The 17,620-nt window shown below is 41.3% G+C and overlaps 1 protein-coding gene across 1 annotated transcript; it reads right to left on the bottom strand.

Moving 5' to 3' along the window:
* Positions 1-210: 210 nt before the first annotated feature.
* CHRAC1 (chromatin accessibility complex subunit 1) lies at positions 211-17,548 on the bottom strand. Its single transcript, XM_069220802.1, has 3 exons — positions 17,337-17,548; positions 6,267-6,393; positions 211-942 (listed from the first exon to the last, which is right to left on the bottom strand). The coding sequence occupies exons 1-3, from the start codon at positions 17,463-17,465 to the stop codon at positions 710-712; spliced, it is 489 nt and encodes a 162-aa protein (XP_069076903.1). The 5' UTR covers positions 17,466-17,548; the 3' UTR covers positions 211-709.
* Between the last annotated feature and the right edge of the window lie 72 nt (positions 17,549-17,620).

Below are 17,620 nucleotides of genomic sequence, written 5' to 3'. Positions count from 1 at the left end.
TCATAAAGAATTACAAAAAGGCTATATATTTACAAAACAAAAAATGCAATACAGCAAAGATGTGCATATGTCCGCTAAATCCATACAGTTCACATAGTGAAACAGCATTTTTTTCTTATACAAAAATATATATTTAATTCACATACCACACTCCATAACGGTATTTAAACACCCAAACATTAAGAAATGAAAGCACATTAAATGCACATCTAAAATATTAAATATAATTTAATAAGCACACAATTAGTATGCTCCCTAAAGTACATCTAGCAAAGCAAGCACATTAGTGAGTTAATGAAAACGTATCGCACCAAACTGCATTTTTGATCGGATACCTAAACTCAAATAAGCACATTCCCAAAAAATACAAATCATCCCCCCACTATGTTTCTACTAGAATATGTAGGCTTGTCAGCTATATTTACCACTATGGTTCAACCCTTCTGCTCTGCTACCGAACAGAAAACAAAGCCGATTGCTAGCATGTTCATTTTTCAAAGACTAACGATGCTCACACAGCATACCATTCCAGGTTACACAGGTTCAGAGGATGGTCCCATTTTGGTCCAACTGCACTTTGTAAATCTCCACAGGTTTTGAGAAAGTCAGTAACCAGTTTTCATGCTCAGAAATATAAAATGTTTACATCAAGGCTACTTTGAGTTTGCTCCTGGCAACAACTGTTCCAAACATCTCACAAAATGCCATCCTAAGTATCTGTATCTTCGCCATCCTCGTTTCCATCTTCATCATCATCATCCTCATCTTCTTCCTCCTCCTCTCCCTCACCATCATCTTCCTCATCATCATCATCATCATCATCGTTATCTTGGTCCACATCAATTTCCAATTCTGTCACCCGTTCCTCGTTGTCTACACCTTCTTCCTCCTTCTTAAGTAGCTGGAGATATTCAGCGACTGAAATTTTTTTGGGCAATATATCTTGAAGACACAAAGAGACAGACATCAGACACACACATTGCAAATCATCGTGAAAGACTGCACAGAAATGTAATTTCTATGCTCTTTTATTTAAAGATGAAGGTCAGTGGCAAGAGCCATGAGAGAGCAAGGGAAATTATATTTTTTTCATGAGAGAAGAAACCATTAATGAGTACTTCACTGTATATGAGACACTCTACTAATCACATAGAATTGGAGTTGATCAGCTTAATTGGAATTAATTTGTAATTAAACTGCAGATTAATACTTTTAGGAGTTTTTCTAAATAAGGAAAATGAAAACAGATCTTTAAAGAAGAAGGAATAATTAAAGACTCATCCTGCACTGCACTCCCTGTTGTGAACTTAACTTGTATTCCGTTTTTCACTTCCATCGAGGCCTCTAGTTCATGTATGGAACTTACAAGATCTGCATAAGGTGCCCAGATGCCACCTTATTTTTGTGATCCAGATGCATTAGCTCTCCCTTTCTGCAAGTGTACTGTAAAGCATCATAACAGGGCATATTTCAAGTTATCTTTCGTGAAGCATAGATCTGTACAGACTCCGGTGTTCTGATAGCAAAGGCATGCATCAGCTTACTCAAATTCTGCCTGTATATTATCCCCAAATAATAACCACACAAATATATCATCCCTGATATTCCAAATACCATCAGGTACATGAATTCCAATGACTTAGCTAACTCAATTATCTGTGCCTGTGCTGCCTAGCGATGAGCTTCATAGAAGAGCTAAGTACATACCTTGATGTTTCATAATATACTACATTACTGGAAAAGGAAGGCTGGTACATCTGTACCACTAACGTTTGAACACAGCATGAATAGAAAAAAAAAAACAGAAGATGGGACAGCTGCACAAGAAACGTGTTCCGATGCTCGCAAACCTCTGGTTGATTACTGTCAAATAACATTTCTTTCGATTTTTCTATTTAGAAAGGGTCAATTATTCCAACTGGAATGAAAAGAACCAAAACGCTTGTGGTGCTTTGGGGACATTGTATGCAACCACTGTAGCCTGAAACTACCAGATTGTGTTCTCTGTATTCATCATTATGGGAGCTGCTTCTGACATGCAACTGGGGCTCTACTTTTACCTAAATCACATGGTTCACCAGAGACTCATCTTAGTAGCTACTTCTCTTGAAAACAGCTGAAAATTGGACAGTTTGTGAAGAGATGGTGGAGGTGCCATCTTAAGGAGCCAGTGACGCTCTACCGTGAGCTATGACAATCGAAATCTAGGGTCCCTGAAAACAGAGTCACAAATTAAATAAACTTTGTCTACATATTTCTCCTGTTTTTAACATGGTCTTTCCCAGTTTTTTTAAAATACTAAAGCAACATGCTCTTACTCGCCCTCCATGTGGGCAAAGATGAGTAAGGGAGAATGCTGATACTCCAAATAAAATGCAACATGCAGTAAAAAGATAACGTAGTATTCAAAGAGCCAGTAATTGAATGCTAGTTACATGAAAAGGCTTCGAATTACAATCTCCAGCATACCCAGCTTCACGGCACTTAAGTATCGTACTTAAATTACATCTAAGAATTACTACTTCTGACGAGGTATTGAAGTGCTTTATGGCAGGTAGCATGCTACTATGACGTTCAAGGTTATAATAAGTAGGGTTCTAATGGTGCTGGAATGAACGTCATGATGCTTCTATGGCCAATCATACTGAGTTCTGAAAGACTTCACCTGATCAAAAGATATATTTGGGTGTCAATGTTCGGGAAAAACACATTAGCTTAGGTAATAAGTGTAATGAATGCATAAGGGTTAAAACCATGGGCTTGTCAATTTGCTTTTAGCTCTGTTCGGTCCATTACCAAAAATACGCAACATATTTCATAAGTCTTACCTCCAGTCGAGGTATATCTTCTAGAAAGGTAAATGCTTTAGTGATTACCTCCACCCACTCTTATTTTAGGTTTAGGGCTCCTGGATTGGGCCGTAGCTATGGTTTGAGGACTGCTAGACATGCTTGTCACTTTGTCTCTATATCATGAAATATACTTTACTTACAATGCAGTCCCTGCTGTCTGACTAGCGATTACAACCTCTGAAAGATGTATGACGAATAAAAACAACCTTTATTCAAGTTAACAAATGCACAATGCCTGCCTGGGGACAAAGTAGTACAGGCATGGAACTATGAAAGAGGATTGGTATTCATATATCTCTGAATCAGATCCCTGTGGTTTATACCATCACAATGTGTTATGTTATCGTACTGTGTGATGTTCTGGATCCAAAAGATGAAATTACATTATAAACTATGGTGACAGCTAATGATTTTACATTCAAAACCTGGCAGCAATCTCTTTTTGCAACATAAATATTGATGCAGATTTAAGACAACTCTTCCAATTGTCGCAATGGGACCAATTGTTTAATTCATTCATTTTTCAATTACCTTCGCTGGGTTAATGAGATCGACGTAAAGTACATGCTAATAACCTGCCAGAACCTACAGACATCAGAAGTGTACAGGCTTTTCTGAAGAAAAAAAATGACTGAACTTAGATTTATGGGAGCAGTCATCAAAGGGTTAACTCTTGACGAAAGTTTTTAATTGTCTTCCAGTGACAGGCCATAAAAACACTGATGGTGTTTGAGCTCTCTGAAGGGTAACTGGAATCTCTGTTGGCTTGGTTTTTGTTTGGGAAAGATTCTTCATTTTAGGGAGTATTCCACAATAATTGATTATACCCAGAGATCGTGGTAGCATGTCGACCGATGGTAGGTAAGTACAACACACAGGACTTCAATTACAGCAAAAAGTAAGGTAATCTGATTCATACGGATCAAAAGGGTTTTATGAAAGGGAGGTATCTCCAGGATGTAACACATGAGTTATTCGCTGCAATAGACCTGGCGGAACAAGAAAAGGCTCCGTTGGCGATCCTGACGTTTGATGCAGCAAAGGCCTTCGATCGGGTTAATTGGTCTTTTTTGAGGTTAGTGCTGGAAAAAGGAGGCTTGGGATTTCCTTTTGTTAGGACAGTCAGGGAATTGTATAGACGCCCCTCAGCGAGAATTCTGGTCAACGGCCAGTTATCACAAGAATTTAGGATTTGGCGGGGTACGCGACAGGGATGTCCATTGTCTCCCTTGCTTTTTAATTTATATATTGAGCCTCTGGCAATTTCTCTTCGGTTAAGTAAGGAAATTATTCCATTTCAAAGTGGGGACTGGGAAAAAAAAAGTAGCATTATATGCGGATGATCTTATGCTATACACCAAGGATGTTAGTTCTACCCTACTTGCGTTCAATACTTTGATGGAGCAATTTGGTAAATTTTCTGGTTACAGCGTAAACACAGAAAAGACAGAAATAATGTGTTGGAATTTGACTTATGCTTCTCCTTTAGTCAAACAAGAGATCAGATATTTGGGTATTCGATTAACAAATGACCTAAATGAGGTACCTAAACTAAATTTTAACATAACATACAGAGAAACCAAAAAATTGCTAAAGACGTGGGCCGCTCTCCCTCTTTCCATAATTGGAAGATCCAACATTTTGAAGATGTGCATTCTCCCAAAATGTACCTTTTTATTTAACACTATTCCATTAGAGTTTAAGAACTGCTGGTTTAAAAAACTACAGGGGGATTTATCCTCGTTTGTATGGGCCTCCAAAGGAGTAAGGATCTCGTGGAAAAAGATGAGTAGAAAAAAAGAGTGGGGGGGCATTGCGTCTCCAGATTTCTTCAAGTATCTGGCATTTCAATTAAAAAACATCAGAAACCTATTGAATAAGAAGTCAGAATATGATCCGGCTTGGAAAGCCTTAACGGCACACCTCGAGGAAAGAGCAGATCATTTTCTATATAAATTCGGCCATCCTAAGTACTTCAAGAAGGTACGCTTGAAGACACTCAGGCATGCATGCAACATTTGGATGTACTTTCGGAAAGTGCTAGAGATACCCTATTTTTGCAGCTCTGCCCCCATTTGGGATTCACCTGGTACTCCTGAATGCCTTACTGATAAATTATCAATTCCTTTGAGAGTGAGTGGGATTGTAAGATGGGGCCAGATAATGGAAGGACCAGAACTGTTAAGCTGGTCGACACTTTATGAAGGGACTGGAGGGACAGTCTCCAAATACAAGTATCTTCAGATAGCTAGTTGGGTTAAATCGCAACAAACAGGAGAAATAGGAAGGAAAATTAAACCAGAAAATCATCAATAAAGAAGTCGCTATGTGGTACCATGCTCTGTTGGAAGCAACAAGGGATGGGATATCCCTTCCCTTGTTGAAGTGGGGGGGGATTTTTCCAACTCTAGATGTGAAATCTTTATGGTATAGGTCCTGCTCAGAATTGTGGTTCACGACCAGCCCGGCAGAGTTGAAGAAAAACCACTTGTTTACACTTCATAGGGTTTACTGGACGCCGGCTAGATTAACAGCTATTGGGAAAACTCAGAAAAACTGTCCGAGGTGTGGTGACGATAAGGCAAACGATATACACATGTTTTGGCAATGTTCAAAGTTGTGGGAATATTGGGAGGAGATAGGAAACACTCTAAAGATAATATTTAATGTGAAAGTAAAATTGGATCTCTCTATGGTGGTGTTTGGGGTCAGTGAACAGGGTATGAATTATCAAAAACTGTCAACACATCAGGAGCACTTGTTGTTTGTATTAATACTCTTGGCTAGGCGAGAAATTTGTCGTAAATGGGTTGACCCCTTTCCCCCCCGCTCTAAGGATTGGCAAATATCTGTAAATCGAATGTGTATAATGGAACAACGAGGTCCCCTTTCTAGAAGGGATAACTTCTGGATGAATTGGGAAAGTGTCTACCAATAGTTTATTACTTCCCTTTTTCTCTTTTCTTTCCCTTTTTTTTTTTTTTTTTTTTTTTTGTATATTACTGTTTTGCTGTCTGGTCTCCTCCTTGTGCAACTTAGTCCAATGATTAATACTCCCCTTACCCAATATTGGGTGATGCTTTGGTTTAAGACTAGGTTTCATGGAAAATAGTATATCCTGGTTGATGGCATACGATTGGGAGAATAATAATACGTAGACCAAACGGGATGTCCTAAGGGTTACGTTTCCCTCGTTCGGAACTATTCTTCTCTCTTCCAAAGCAAGGGTGATAATTATGAGGACAAAAGAAAAAAAAAAGAAAAAAAAAAAAAATGCAACCCTAAATAAGGGTGCAATTCTGACCTCAATTGTGGTAACTCCTATACAGTGAATTTTAAAGTTCTAATACGCCTCGCAGTTTGGTAGTGGTCCTCTGTGGTCGTGAAGCATGTAAACTTAAAATGTCAACATACCAGCAAGAAATTGAAATACATCCGATTCTTCCGCTGTGTTAGAAAGGTCATCGTATGTTAGCTCTTTTTTCTGTTTCCCAGTGCCATTCTTATAGGAGTAGGAAGCCAAATAACGAACAAAAAGTTCCTAAAATGAAAAAAAATGTTGACACTATAAATATTTCAAAACAGGATTTTTGCAACAATTTATAACAGCACTAGAAAATAAAAGAATAGTAACAGTTAACATGGATGTCCTATATCTGTGACAGTTCTGACATATCAAAAACATGAAACGTATAAAAGAAGGAGACGCCTTAACCAAATGGAATGTTTTATGTTAACGGATGTTTTTATGGTGCCATCACTTTATGGCCATTAGTATTAAAGAAACAGTAAATGCACTAGATTTGGGTAAAGAGTATTTTATTTGCATCCCATTTGAGGCTGGCTCATGGTCCCATGTGCCCTCAATTCACTTAGACTTTCTTTTACGCATGTGCTAAATCAGCTATCTTCTAATGGTATGGTTTCCGCATGAGAGGCAAAATTCTGTTTACGGCATTCTGTTTGTTGGCACTGTTTAAAGCGATGGCTAATCTGTCACATCAGCGTTGCAGAAGTTTTTTTGTAAAGGGATTTAAATTCTTTTAAAAATAATATGGTAGTATATAATTGTGGTCTCCCCAGACAATTCTGTTAGTAGTGGTGGTACTTGGAGACCAGAAAAACGGATGAGTTTGTCAAAATCACAACTATTAATCTTGTAAACAAAAAAATACCTCATTATGACTAATGAGTGGTCATAAAGTGCATTCACAAATGGCAGTGCAAAATAAGTCAATTCCAAATGCTTTCTTACTGGTGATGCAGCGCCAGTGCTATGTAAACTGAATCTCAAGAAAGGTGATAGGATCACAGGACAGAATCATAAATCATTTGTTTCTGCTCCAAGCTTTAAGAGCAGAAACACCCACAAAATACTGATCCAATAGTTTATGCAACCTAACAAGATGACCACACGTCACTGAGCGCTTAGTGTACAGGCACTGTTCTCTCCTTTTAGTCCCCAAATAGGTCTCACATGCCATTTACACTGGACAATAGTTGGTCACATGACATGTACAGAAGTGGGGTGTCTCCAAGCCAAACAAGCGTGCATCACACATGCTCTGGAAGATGAATGAGGCAGGTCAGATTGCATACCCATTCAGTATAGCACCATGCTAAGACTCATAAAACAGTCAGTACTTTCCCATCTAACAGACTGGCCCAGCTGAGAAGTGCTGGTAATGCCCCGCTAAGTGTACGCCACCCTCCTAGGAAATGTCAGTAATTAAAGATTCAAAATATGGTTGTCTATCTAGGTCTAACAGGACTGTTGTTAAATATATGCTGCATTTTCTTAGAAATCTAATATGAAATAAGATAATTGTAAATCTTTTGCCCTGGAAAATTATATTTTACAAACCACCTTTTAGGGTCAATCAGATAAATAGACTTCTAGACAATTCAATATTTTTCTGTTGTACAGTTCAACTAAAACCAAATCAAACTATTGCAAAACACAATGTTAAACATGTATTTTTTCAAGGGCACAAACCGCTGAAAAGGCCTAGTAAGCCAATTCTCAAGTTAGGAGTAGTAAAAGAGTTGTTTTCTTTTAGTAACCCTATTTCTCTTTAAAGGGGATGTTAAATGAGAACATCCTGGGACAAAGAAGCCAAGACGTTATAATGAAATATGTGTCAAGTCTGCTCTGCCTCTAATCCAACAATTGCAAATCTTTAAAAAGCATAGTTATCTGCCACGTAGACAAAGCTTTCTATCCCACCTAAACAAAATGTAAGAAATTATTTTAGGATTACGGATGCATAAAGGCGTGCTGCAACAAAACATTTTTCATAAGAAATAGATTAGTCCTCTGCACAAATAAGCTTCTTGTAACTATGTTTGACTCTGTGCCTTTTTTTTATATGGAGATTCATGTAATTTGTCATGTTTACTTATTAAGCATATGCATAACTTTAAGATGAAAGAGGATACAGTGGTTATTCACCTGGACAAGTTGGAGTAAACACATGCCCAGTTCAAAAGGTTACGTGATTTCTGTTGAAGATTACCAGCCAACACCTCCCGACTTTGGAAGATACACTTAGTTCTTGAACGTCCAATAACTTATTTTTAAAAGATATCTTTATTAGTTAACAAACTGCACAAATTACCAAACGGTACATGATTCAGTTCACACTACAATAATATCCATTAGTTGTGATTTCCTATTAACAATAATAAACTAGTCTCTAAACAAATTATCAAGTGGTATATCTTACACCGGGGAGCGGCCAGAACTTGTGCTTTACTTGAATGTTGATCCCCTATCCATGGTTTGTTTCCTACAGTTGCTATTCCAGCTGTGCACAGTCATTTTCCATTTCTTTCATACCAGTGTTCTAGATACTGCTTTTGTTGTCCTGGGTTCAGTGTGGATTAAAACCATTATGTATTGCTTCTAACTCCCAAGGCCTTCTCATTTCTTATTTTTAAACATATTTCTCTGCTCTAGCCCAGTGTTCCCCAAACCCCGGGCCGCGGATCAATCGGCACCGGACCGCCCGAGGTCTTCAAATCTTGAAGGCATGTTTAAATACAATTAAATTAAAATTATTAAATCAAAACAAGCGGGCCACGGAAAAATTATCAAACATTTACCGGTCCGCGGCGATAAAAAGGTTGGGATTCACTGCTCTAGCCTACGCTTTGCCATCTCTATCACTGGTGGGTCTGGACTCATTACTCTGGTGATCTGTCTCTTGGCTACAGTCAGTACCAATGTTGTCACTTCTTGTTCATGTTCCTCGTGGGCAGTGATGAAACCCCCCCCCCAGCAGTAAATATGCCTTGATCATTTTAAGCCTTCTTAACCAGGTGGTGTGTTGCTAACGTATCACTGACAATATGCCAAACTCCAGAAATACTAGCACATTCCGAAACCATATGTATGTGGCCAATAGGTGCCCGCATTTCAGACACTCCTCCGTGTCCCCTCTTCCGATTTTATACACCGTGCTGGGGGTTGTCCAAAACATGACACTGTATCAACTTAAATTATGGTTTACTAGAAGCCCTTGATATAAAGTTAACAAGCTTTTACCCACTCCTAGGTCATCTACTCCTCATCACGATACTCTCCGTTTGTACCCAATCTTCAACTCGGATACACATTTTTGCACTGAAATGTATACTTGTGAAACTACCTCTTTATTGCCATCTACTGTGATTGTGGCATTACATGTATCTGACAGTCAGGAAACATGTCCGCAAGGACCTTAAAGGGTTAAGTGGTCTGACATAATTGGAACATTACATAGATATTGTGCTTGCATGAAAATAGTGAAACTGCTGTTCAGGAACAAATCTTCATTCTGAACAAATCCTCCATCCACCCAATTTGCCCTACTAATGTCAGTAAGTGCTTTTTGAGAGTTAGGGGATTACAATGTAATGCAATGTTGAGATGCTGAGTCAATTTAAAATGGGATTCCACTGTTGAGTCTGGTAGGGGGCAGTCAAGAGTTACCCAAATGTGGTGTGGTACCCTATTTGGCAAGTAAGTCAGCATCCATGCTCTCCCCCTCGACAAATCACCCAATTACAAATTTTAGTTGTCTTGCCGTTTTAGCGTTCCATAGCTGGGACCCTCAGACCTTCCTCTTCAACTCCAAGTTTTAGTGTGCCAAGTTTCACTTTGCTCCTTTTTCCTTCCTATAGGATGTGTCAGCATATCATCAGCCACCATCCAATAGTACATAGCCTGCAGCGAGATGTCCATTTGAGAAAGTATAGTTTTGCTCTCAATTGTTTATCGCTAACACAAGTTCAGATAATCCAAAGGTTACAGCTGACGCAGCAGCAATTAAAGTGGGGACACCATGAGCTGTATCAAGCCACACACTCAATAATATATAAGTTGGACTTAAACCAAAAAAGTTATACTGCTGGTGATGGGTTTGCTATGAAAGGTTATTATCGATTCAAGGCAATGGCTCCAGCCAGATGACTGATCAAAACAAAGTGTCTCATCGCATCAAACATAGCAGATAAATCAAGGAAGATCATGGTAAGTGTGTTATATATATCCAATTTGTGGTTTCAAGTCATGTAAGATGGCTAATACAACAAATTTAGTGTCTCTGTCAAGCTCGTGAAGGACTTACAAAATTGTTATTCCACACAGATGGTTGTATTTGGGGATATAGCTTCTTATTAAAACACTTTTGCAGAATGTAAGAAGATCCAAAGTGACCAGTGGATGCAGGGGTGCAAGACAGCTAACATTTTCTTTTTTTAGCTAAAACTACCATTAAGGTTCTCCTTAAATCACAGTGTACAATGCCAAACTGCAAAGAGAAAAAGAGGTGGACAGATTTGAGAACGGGTAGCGAGATTATTATAATAATATTTAACATGGATCCTAAAAATCTACAGGCTTTAATCACATTTTGGAAATCTTTCAATCTCTTGTGTTAAAAGGAATTGAATTCGGATGTTATAGGAAATTACTTCAAAGAAAATGAGGACTCAGTGGCGGACAGAGACAGAAAATGAGAGACCTTGAAGGTGGGACTGGGGGGGCGTGCATAAAAGACTTATTGACCTGAAGATGAAATGTGATGGTGAAAGGTTCACGATGCATAGAAATCAAGATATGAGGAAGAAACGAACGGGAAGAAAGAGACTTGGGCATCTACAATAGTTTTGTTGCTTTGACTACAAAATTTAAGAAAGAGATGTATTCATTGGGATAGACAGTAGTCCACCACAAGTAATAAAGTCACTAACCTGTTCGGTCCAGACAAAGGTTTCAATCATTTACATCTTAGCTCATTCCCTGATAGCTATGGAACAGAGCAGATATGTTTAACTTAAAGAAAAGCATTTAGAAATGCTTAAACAATGAAAGTCAAACAAAACACAATTAAAACCCCATTCAAGATTATAAAAAACAAAAACGACACCAAAACAGCAAAAATCACGGGAACAGGAGCTAGGATATTTGAAATGTCTAAGTGAAAAAGTGCCAAGAAAAAGTAATGCGCCATTCAGCAATCACTGTTTGCAGCTGAACGGTACTTAGACGAAATTTAGGGTGGACTGCAACGAAACACAGGTCAGACACAACACAAGTTTGTCCTACTTAAAGTATTTGGTTTCTTAAATTAAGTCAAAATTCATCAGCAGGCCAAGGTTACAACCTGTATGTGTGGAAGTCCACACAAGTGTTGCCAAAATAAAGAATACTTTATTACAGCATTACTATTAGACCAGCATTGGTATAGCGCCCTTTGAAGATATCTACACACTATATGTACACAAAATAACTATCAGAAATAGCATAAACATACACAGAGCCCTAGGGGAGGGCCAAACCACATTCTAAAAAAAGTGGAATGTGAAATAGAGACCCCAACCAAGGTAAATGTGATAGTTAGCTAGGGCCTGGGGGCAGTTAGAAACACCAGAGGTAAGTACAGTAAGTGTCCCCAGCAACCAGGCGCAAGGTAGTTATCCACTCAGCTGTCCCATAGGCTAACATAGGAGGTAGTGGTTGGAGTTTGTGGATTCAGGACCCTTCCCAGTGGACCCTGAGGAAACCAGCAATTAAAAAGGATGGATGGAGAGTTTCCCTATGCCGGGATACCCCGAAGACAGGAGTACCTAACCCAGGGACCCGGATGCAGAGGGGAGAAAGGACTCTCTGAAGTCAGTGGATGCTTTGGATTGTCCAGCTGCTGTCAACCTGGGGACTAGGCCGGTAGAACCCAGGGACGGATTCCAGATGTGGAGGACATGCAAAGGAAGGGGACAGAGTCGAGCACCCTTGGAGGTGCCCAGGCAGTGCAGGTGGAAATGCCCACCCTCCTGAAGGTGAAGTTCCTGCAAGACTGTGGAAGAAGTTCAGCTACGGGGTCCTGGAGCAGCAAAAAAAAAATCAGAGGAGTCTCCTACGAGCTGTCCATCAACTGTTGCCGGATTGCAGGAGGGTCAGTGACCTGCCAGGCCACCAACAAGCACTGGCAAATGCAATCAGAAGCTGAAGAAGAGTTCGAAAGGGTTTTTGGACCAGCAAGGTCCAGGAGACTCTACCCAGGAGGGGAAGTCAGGGCTGACCCTCAGCACACAGGAACGCCAACAGAAGTCGATGGAGCCCCCATCAATGACCCACAGGTGATGGACAGAGGGAGTCAGACGAAGGCCTTACCAGCTCAACATAACAGAAGTCCCGCATCACAGGAGTTGCAGGACAGAGGCTGATCTTCAGGTTCCAGAGTACTGGAGGCCGGGGATTCTTGGAGCCCGAAGATCTCCGGGAGGCAGAGTCAACAAGCCTTGGAAAGTACAACAGTTGCGGTGCACAGGAGTTCAAGTCCAGCGGCAGGGGCCCCACAGTCTCCCAAGTTGGTTAGAAAACAAGCAGGACCCAGAGGAGGTCACAGACTCACCACCTGTTAAGCAGGATCTTCAGATGTCCGTGGACAGCAGACCCCAACAGCTGGTCGACATTGTCTTGAGGTGCCTGTGGATGCAGGGGAGTGACTCCTTCATTCCAAAGGAGATTCCTTTGTGTTTCCTGGTGCAAACAAACAGAGTCCTTGTGACCCTGGAGGACGCAAAGCTTTGGATGTTGCAGACTTCTTGCAGGATCCGGAGAACAATGTTGCAATGGGAGCCTTCCCACCAGAAGCAGATGTGTTTCAGTTCCAAAGCAGACCAGCAGTGGTTCCAGAGGTGAGGAGCAGAAGGTGTCTTGCAAAGAGTTACTTGGAGAGTGCTTCTCGATGAAATCTGAGGACCCACCTGCGAGGGAGCCGTAAAAGGGTGTTGGTCACTCTCTGCAGTGACCCACATATCAGTGGGGGTCAGGGACGTCACCTACCTGGCCTCACCAGCCACATGCACCTAGGGGCCTCTGTCCAACTTATTTTCAAGATGGCAGAATCAAGTGGCCACCTGGCAGAGCTGTGTTCCTCCCAGGGGAGGGTTTGGACATGGAGGTGGTCACTCCCCTGTCCTTTGTGTAGTTTTGCACTAAAGCAGGAACGAGGGGTTCTGAACTGGTGCAACCGGATTATGCAAGGAGGGCACTAAATGTGCCCTTCAAAGCAGTCTGGTGGCGCTGAGGCCACCCTACCCCAGCCCTTAGACACCTAATACACAGGGGGAGGTGGTCACACCTCTACCTTGCAGGAAATTCTTTCTTCTGCTCCTCCAGTCTGAATCTGAATATGCTCACACTGAACCTGAAGGTTCCGAATGTATGAATTTTCAAAGATTGTTTCACTTTAAAATTCAACTGCAAACAAGTACTGGTCACCAAAAAATTAAAAAACATTTGAAATTTAAAAAAAAGTTAGTTTGGCTGGTTTGGGCGACCAAATACAACATGATGACGGTCTGGAGGGCCAATGGGGTAGATGTGGGCAGTTACTTGGCCAGCAGTCAAGTTCCAAACTTTACAGCATGACCGCCATAGACTTTAATGGAGTGTTCCTGATTGCTGAGGATGCAGGATAAAAACATGCTCAAAGATGCTCCGGTTGTTGTGCGGGGGTGCCTTTGTCGTGATTCCTCGGTTGATGGTGATGTGGGTAGATTTTGGCCACAGAATTCAGGGTCCCACAAAGTCCTCTTCAAGACTGCAGAAGGTCAGCTGCAGCTCAGATACAGGTCTCCAGGTAGACCGGTTCGAGTACAATCTTTTTGTGCAGGCTAGTGTCCCTCTTCGGCCTTTCATGACATTCCTGGGTCTGACGGACTTGGGTGCAACTTTCTGCCGTCTAGGATCAATCTTTTGGGGTGCCCAGCAGGAGTCAGCAGTGAGTTTGCAGATGTGGCTACCAACTTGATAGTTTGGGCTTCTTCAGCTCTTTTGTGCCTGGAGCTGGTTCCAGGGGAAGGAGGAAACAATCAGCCATCTGATCCCTTTTCTCCACCCAGATGCCACAGTCCCAGCTTCGCTAGCCAAGGGTGCTGCAAGTACAGTCCAGCAGATGGTGCAGTCTCTCTTTGTGCAGTCCAGGGGTCAGAAACGCAGTCCTTCTAGTTTTGGTGTGATCTCAGGTTCAGGGTGTTATGGGTGCCACATTTGTACCAGGAAAGTGCCCTGAGGGGACCATGCAGCCAATAGGCAATGAGCTACCTAGTCCCCCTCCCCCTTGCTGCTGAATTTCCATCAATGTTTGGCATTTGCCAATCCCAGGGCGCACTATTTTAGCCACCCTCAAGAACTCTGAGCCTTTCCTCGTCTGTGAGGAGCGTGGTGGCCAACTCTAGAGGTGTAGCTACCTGGGGACTACACACCCATGGGTAGAGATCTTCCCGCTCTGGCCCTGTCTCCAGCCTGTCTACCTGAACAAAGTGCAGCTCCTCAGGAGTGTTATTGTCATTTACCCACAATAGGCGGCTTCCCCCTTGAAGCTTGCTTTTTGGGCTAACACCCTGAGAGGCTTCCTGTAAAAGGGAGTTAACAGCTCAGGAAACACCTCGCCCTGCAGCAGGCTGTTATTACTGCTATGCCTGAGAATCAATCACATGACTACCCAGGTGGGCTGAAAGCTGCCTGTTGGTCAGTGCCCAGGGACACAGAATGGCAACTTTCTAAAATTTGCATTGCCATAATAGAGACATTAAATTCAACCTGGGCATCAGGTCTGGTTCAATGCCACAATTAATTTGATACCTTAGCTTACTCAGTTAGGTAGTCCCATTCAGGAGATAGCCAGACTGGGGTGCCAGCCAGTAATCCTGTACTAGCTAATGAAGCTACTTCCCTTTCCACAGTAAAACGACAATTTGGAGGTGTTGCTGCTAAGACATATATAAAGATATATGCCCTTCTTAATATACAGCTCTGTGCCATAGGGCTCTAGGCCAGAGGTCTCCAAACTTTCCATTATGAGGCCACACTGTACATTTTACAAACATTTGAGGGTCAAAAAAAATCTGTTTTATAAATGAATGATTAGAAATTAAATGATTGAATAAGGCTTACTTGCATTTTCTGTAATCAGCATGATATGATTCAGAACAAAAGAGAAATGTGAAATTATAAAAAAAAAAAAAAAACAATGCTGTGCTTAAACTGAGAAATTGTATATAATGCGTTAAAATGACAAACATTAGCAAATGCTCTGACAAACTAATTAATTACTTAACTGTAGATACGAAAAGCAGGCTATTCATTTTTAATTAATTTTAACAACTGAAAATTCACATGAAATAAGAATGTGTCCAATTTGGTAGAACATAATAAGAAAAATAAACATACTCCAATAAAGAACTTCAGTAACGCAAAGCAAAGAAATTCAAAATAAACTTGAGCTATTAATAAAGGTCGCACAAAAATAAATTCAATCTGCACCTTTCTAGATAATTCTTGCAATTGGAGTTCTCTGCAGCATGGAATATCTGCACTAAGAACTTGCGTTTTTCAAAGATCTGACATACACAGCACTGCTGTTCCAAAATTTACAAAAGAGACTATTCTAGAGGAGCTGCTGCCTCCTACAGGCAGCCAAAGGAATTGGATATAAATTTTGTCGTCACTGGAATCCGTTGCTTTGGAAAACAACAGAGGGTGGGATAAAATCTTGTAGATGTCCGATGTGGCCTGTGACCTGGAGTTTGGAGATCCCGGCTCTAGGCCTTACTTTGGGGAGACTTACTTATCTTGTTAAGGGAAGTGGTGGATTTGCCACCGGTTTAAATGGCAAAGTCAAGCCGTCAGTGTAAAGGCTGCCGTTCCAGTCTGTAGTAGCAGGCTGGGAGCCCTTTTGTACTTTGTCCCACACAGGGTTGCATAAATCATTGCTCTAACCCTGGGTAGACACTCTGCCTACATGCCCTGGGTACAATATACAAAAGGACTAGCCAATTAGGGACAGCCAATTCAACATACTCTTTGTATGGGGTTAAAACACTAGCACTGAGGTCTGGTTAGCAGGCCTCAGTGCGCTCTCTGAGTTGCACTTTCAGCAGCATCAGTCCAAAAATGTGGGGTGAACATGTGGGCAAGAAAGATAGAGATTGCTAATCTTGATGACATCAATGAACAGAATGATCTTGCTGACAGATGCTGGAAGCTGGTTTACAGTGCAGGTGACCTTTTAACTTGGAGAGTGTGATCCGATGCAGACATACCTATTGGAGCGAGGCACTCACCATATTGTAGTTAAGGTAGAACGGTGTTTACACTTAAAATGCATTTTCTGATCTGCCTATAACTTTTGACCGCGTAAACAGATGTGGACAACAATCAGTTTACTTAGCTAATGTTCAGAATGCCATGTTGCGATGCTCAGGCTGAAGGAAATAAGATGTATATGGAAAAACAAATGATTTCTTATTTTATTATAAGAAGTTTTACTCATATCTTCACCCAGCCCCCAACTGTGCACAGCAGAATTTCACAGACTGGGTTGGGGTGATCTTTTGTTATGATGACAACACATCAGCTGCTGTTCAACAAGTTTGTTTTCCAACAAATACAGCCCCAACATGTATCGCTCACGATTTCTCTAGCCCCAACTGCCGATCTCGAACATTAATCTTTCTACATTCCAAATAACTCTCCTACGGTAGGATAATCAGGACAAGCTACTTTCCTACATTCTAACCAACTCTGCGTAAGCCATATACATCATCTCCGTCACAACATCTTTCCTCTCATGGGGTAATGTTAAGTAATGACGCTGATGAAGGGAACGGTGATGTTTATGAAATAAGATGTACATTTATTGCCATAGGACTAACGTGGCTCCTCCCGAAGGCCAGTCACATACCAACTGTCTTGGAACGAACCCTCGGTCATTATTACACATTCTAAAAGAACGTCTGCACACTGGAAACGTAAAAAACATCACATATCACATTATAACATAATGCTATTACTGTTTAGCCTATAATTGGTGTCGTTAACAAAAGGCCAAATTTCCCACTGAGACAATCTATAGTTTACTGTGCCCACTTCTTTTCTGGTCTCCCATGCCCTTTCACCCCAGATCCCGACCCTCCCTCACCTGCCACCCTCACCGTGGCTTTTGTGGTGAGCAGCAACGCGTCCTGGTTGATGTTGGACACATCGGGGGAACTTTTCATGATGACACGAATGCGAGACATAGGAAGCGACATAAGCCTACTCTCGCTACCGGCGCCCGCCATCTTCTTCTCCTGCCTAATTGAACGAGCACGCGCAATACGGCGGTCGAAACATCGCGGTTTAGCCAATCAGCAGATACCATGCGCATTGCGTACTCATCAACACAATAGTAGAAGGGAGCACAAGCTGAAGGGTTAATCGCCCATCACGTTATGAG

This window comes from Pleurodeles waltl, chromosome 2_2, assembly GCF_031143425.1.
Source record: "Pleurodeles waltl isolate 20211129_DDA chromosome 2_2, aPleWal1.hap1.20221129, whole genome shotgun sequence".
NCBI classification, from domain to species: Eukaryota; Metazoa; Chordata; class Amphibia; order Caudata; family Salamandridae; genus Pleurodeles; species Pleurodeles waltl.
This window is presented reverse-complemented; position numbering and strand designations above follow the sequence as displayed.

Bases quoted from the DNA above. Each gene is read 5' to 3' on its own strand.
- CHRAC1 (XM_069220802.1), bottom strand. From the start codon at position 17,465: ATGGCGGGCGCCGGTAGCGAGAGTAGGCTTATGTCGCTTCCTATGTCT. The intron at 6,394-17,336 runs GTGAGGGTGGCA...TTTTCATTTTAG, and splicing joins TGCTCACCACAAAAGCCACG to GAACTTTTTGTTCGTTATTT. The intron at 943-6,266 runs GTATGTTGACAT...TGTGTCTTCAAG, and splicing joins TGTATTTCAATTTCTTGCTG to ATATATTGCCCAAAAAAATT.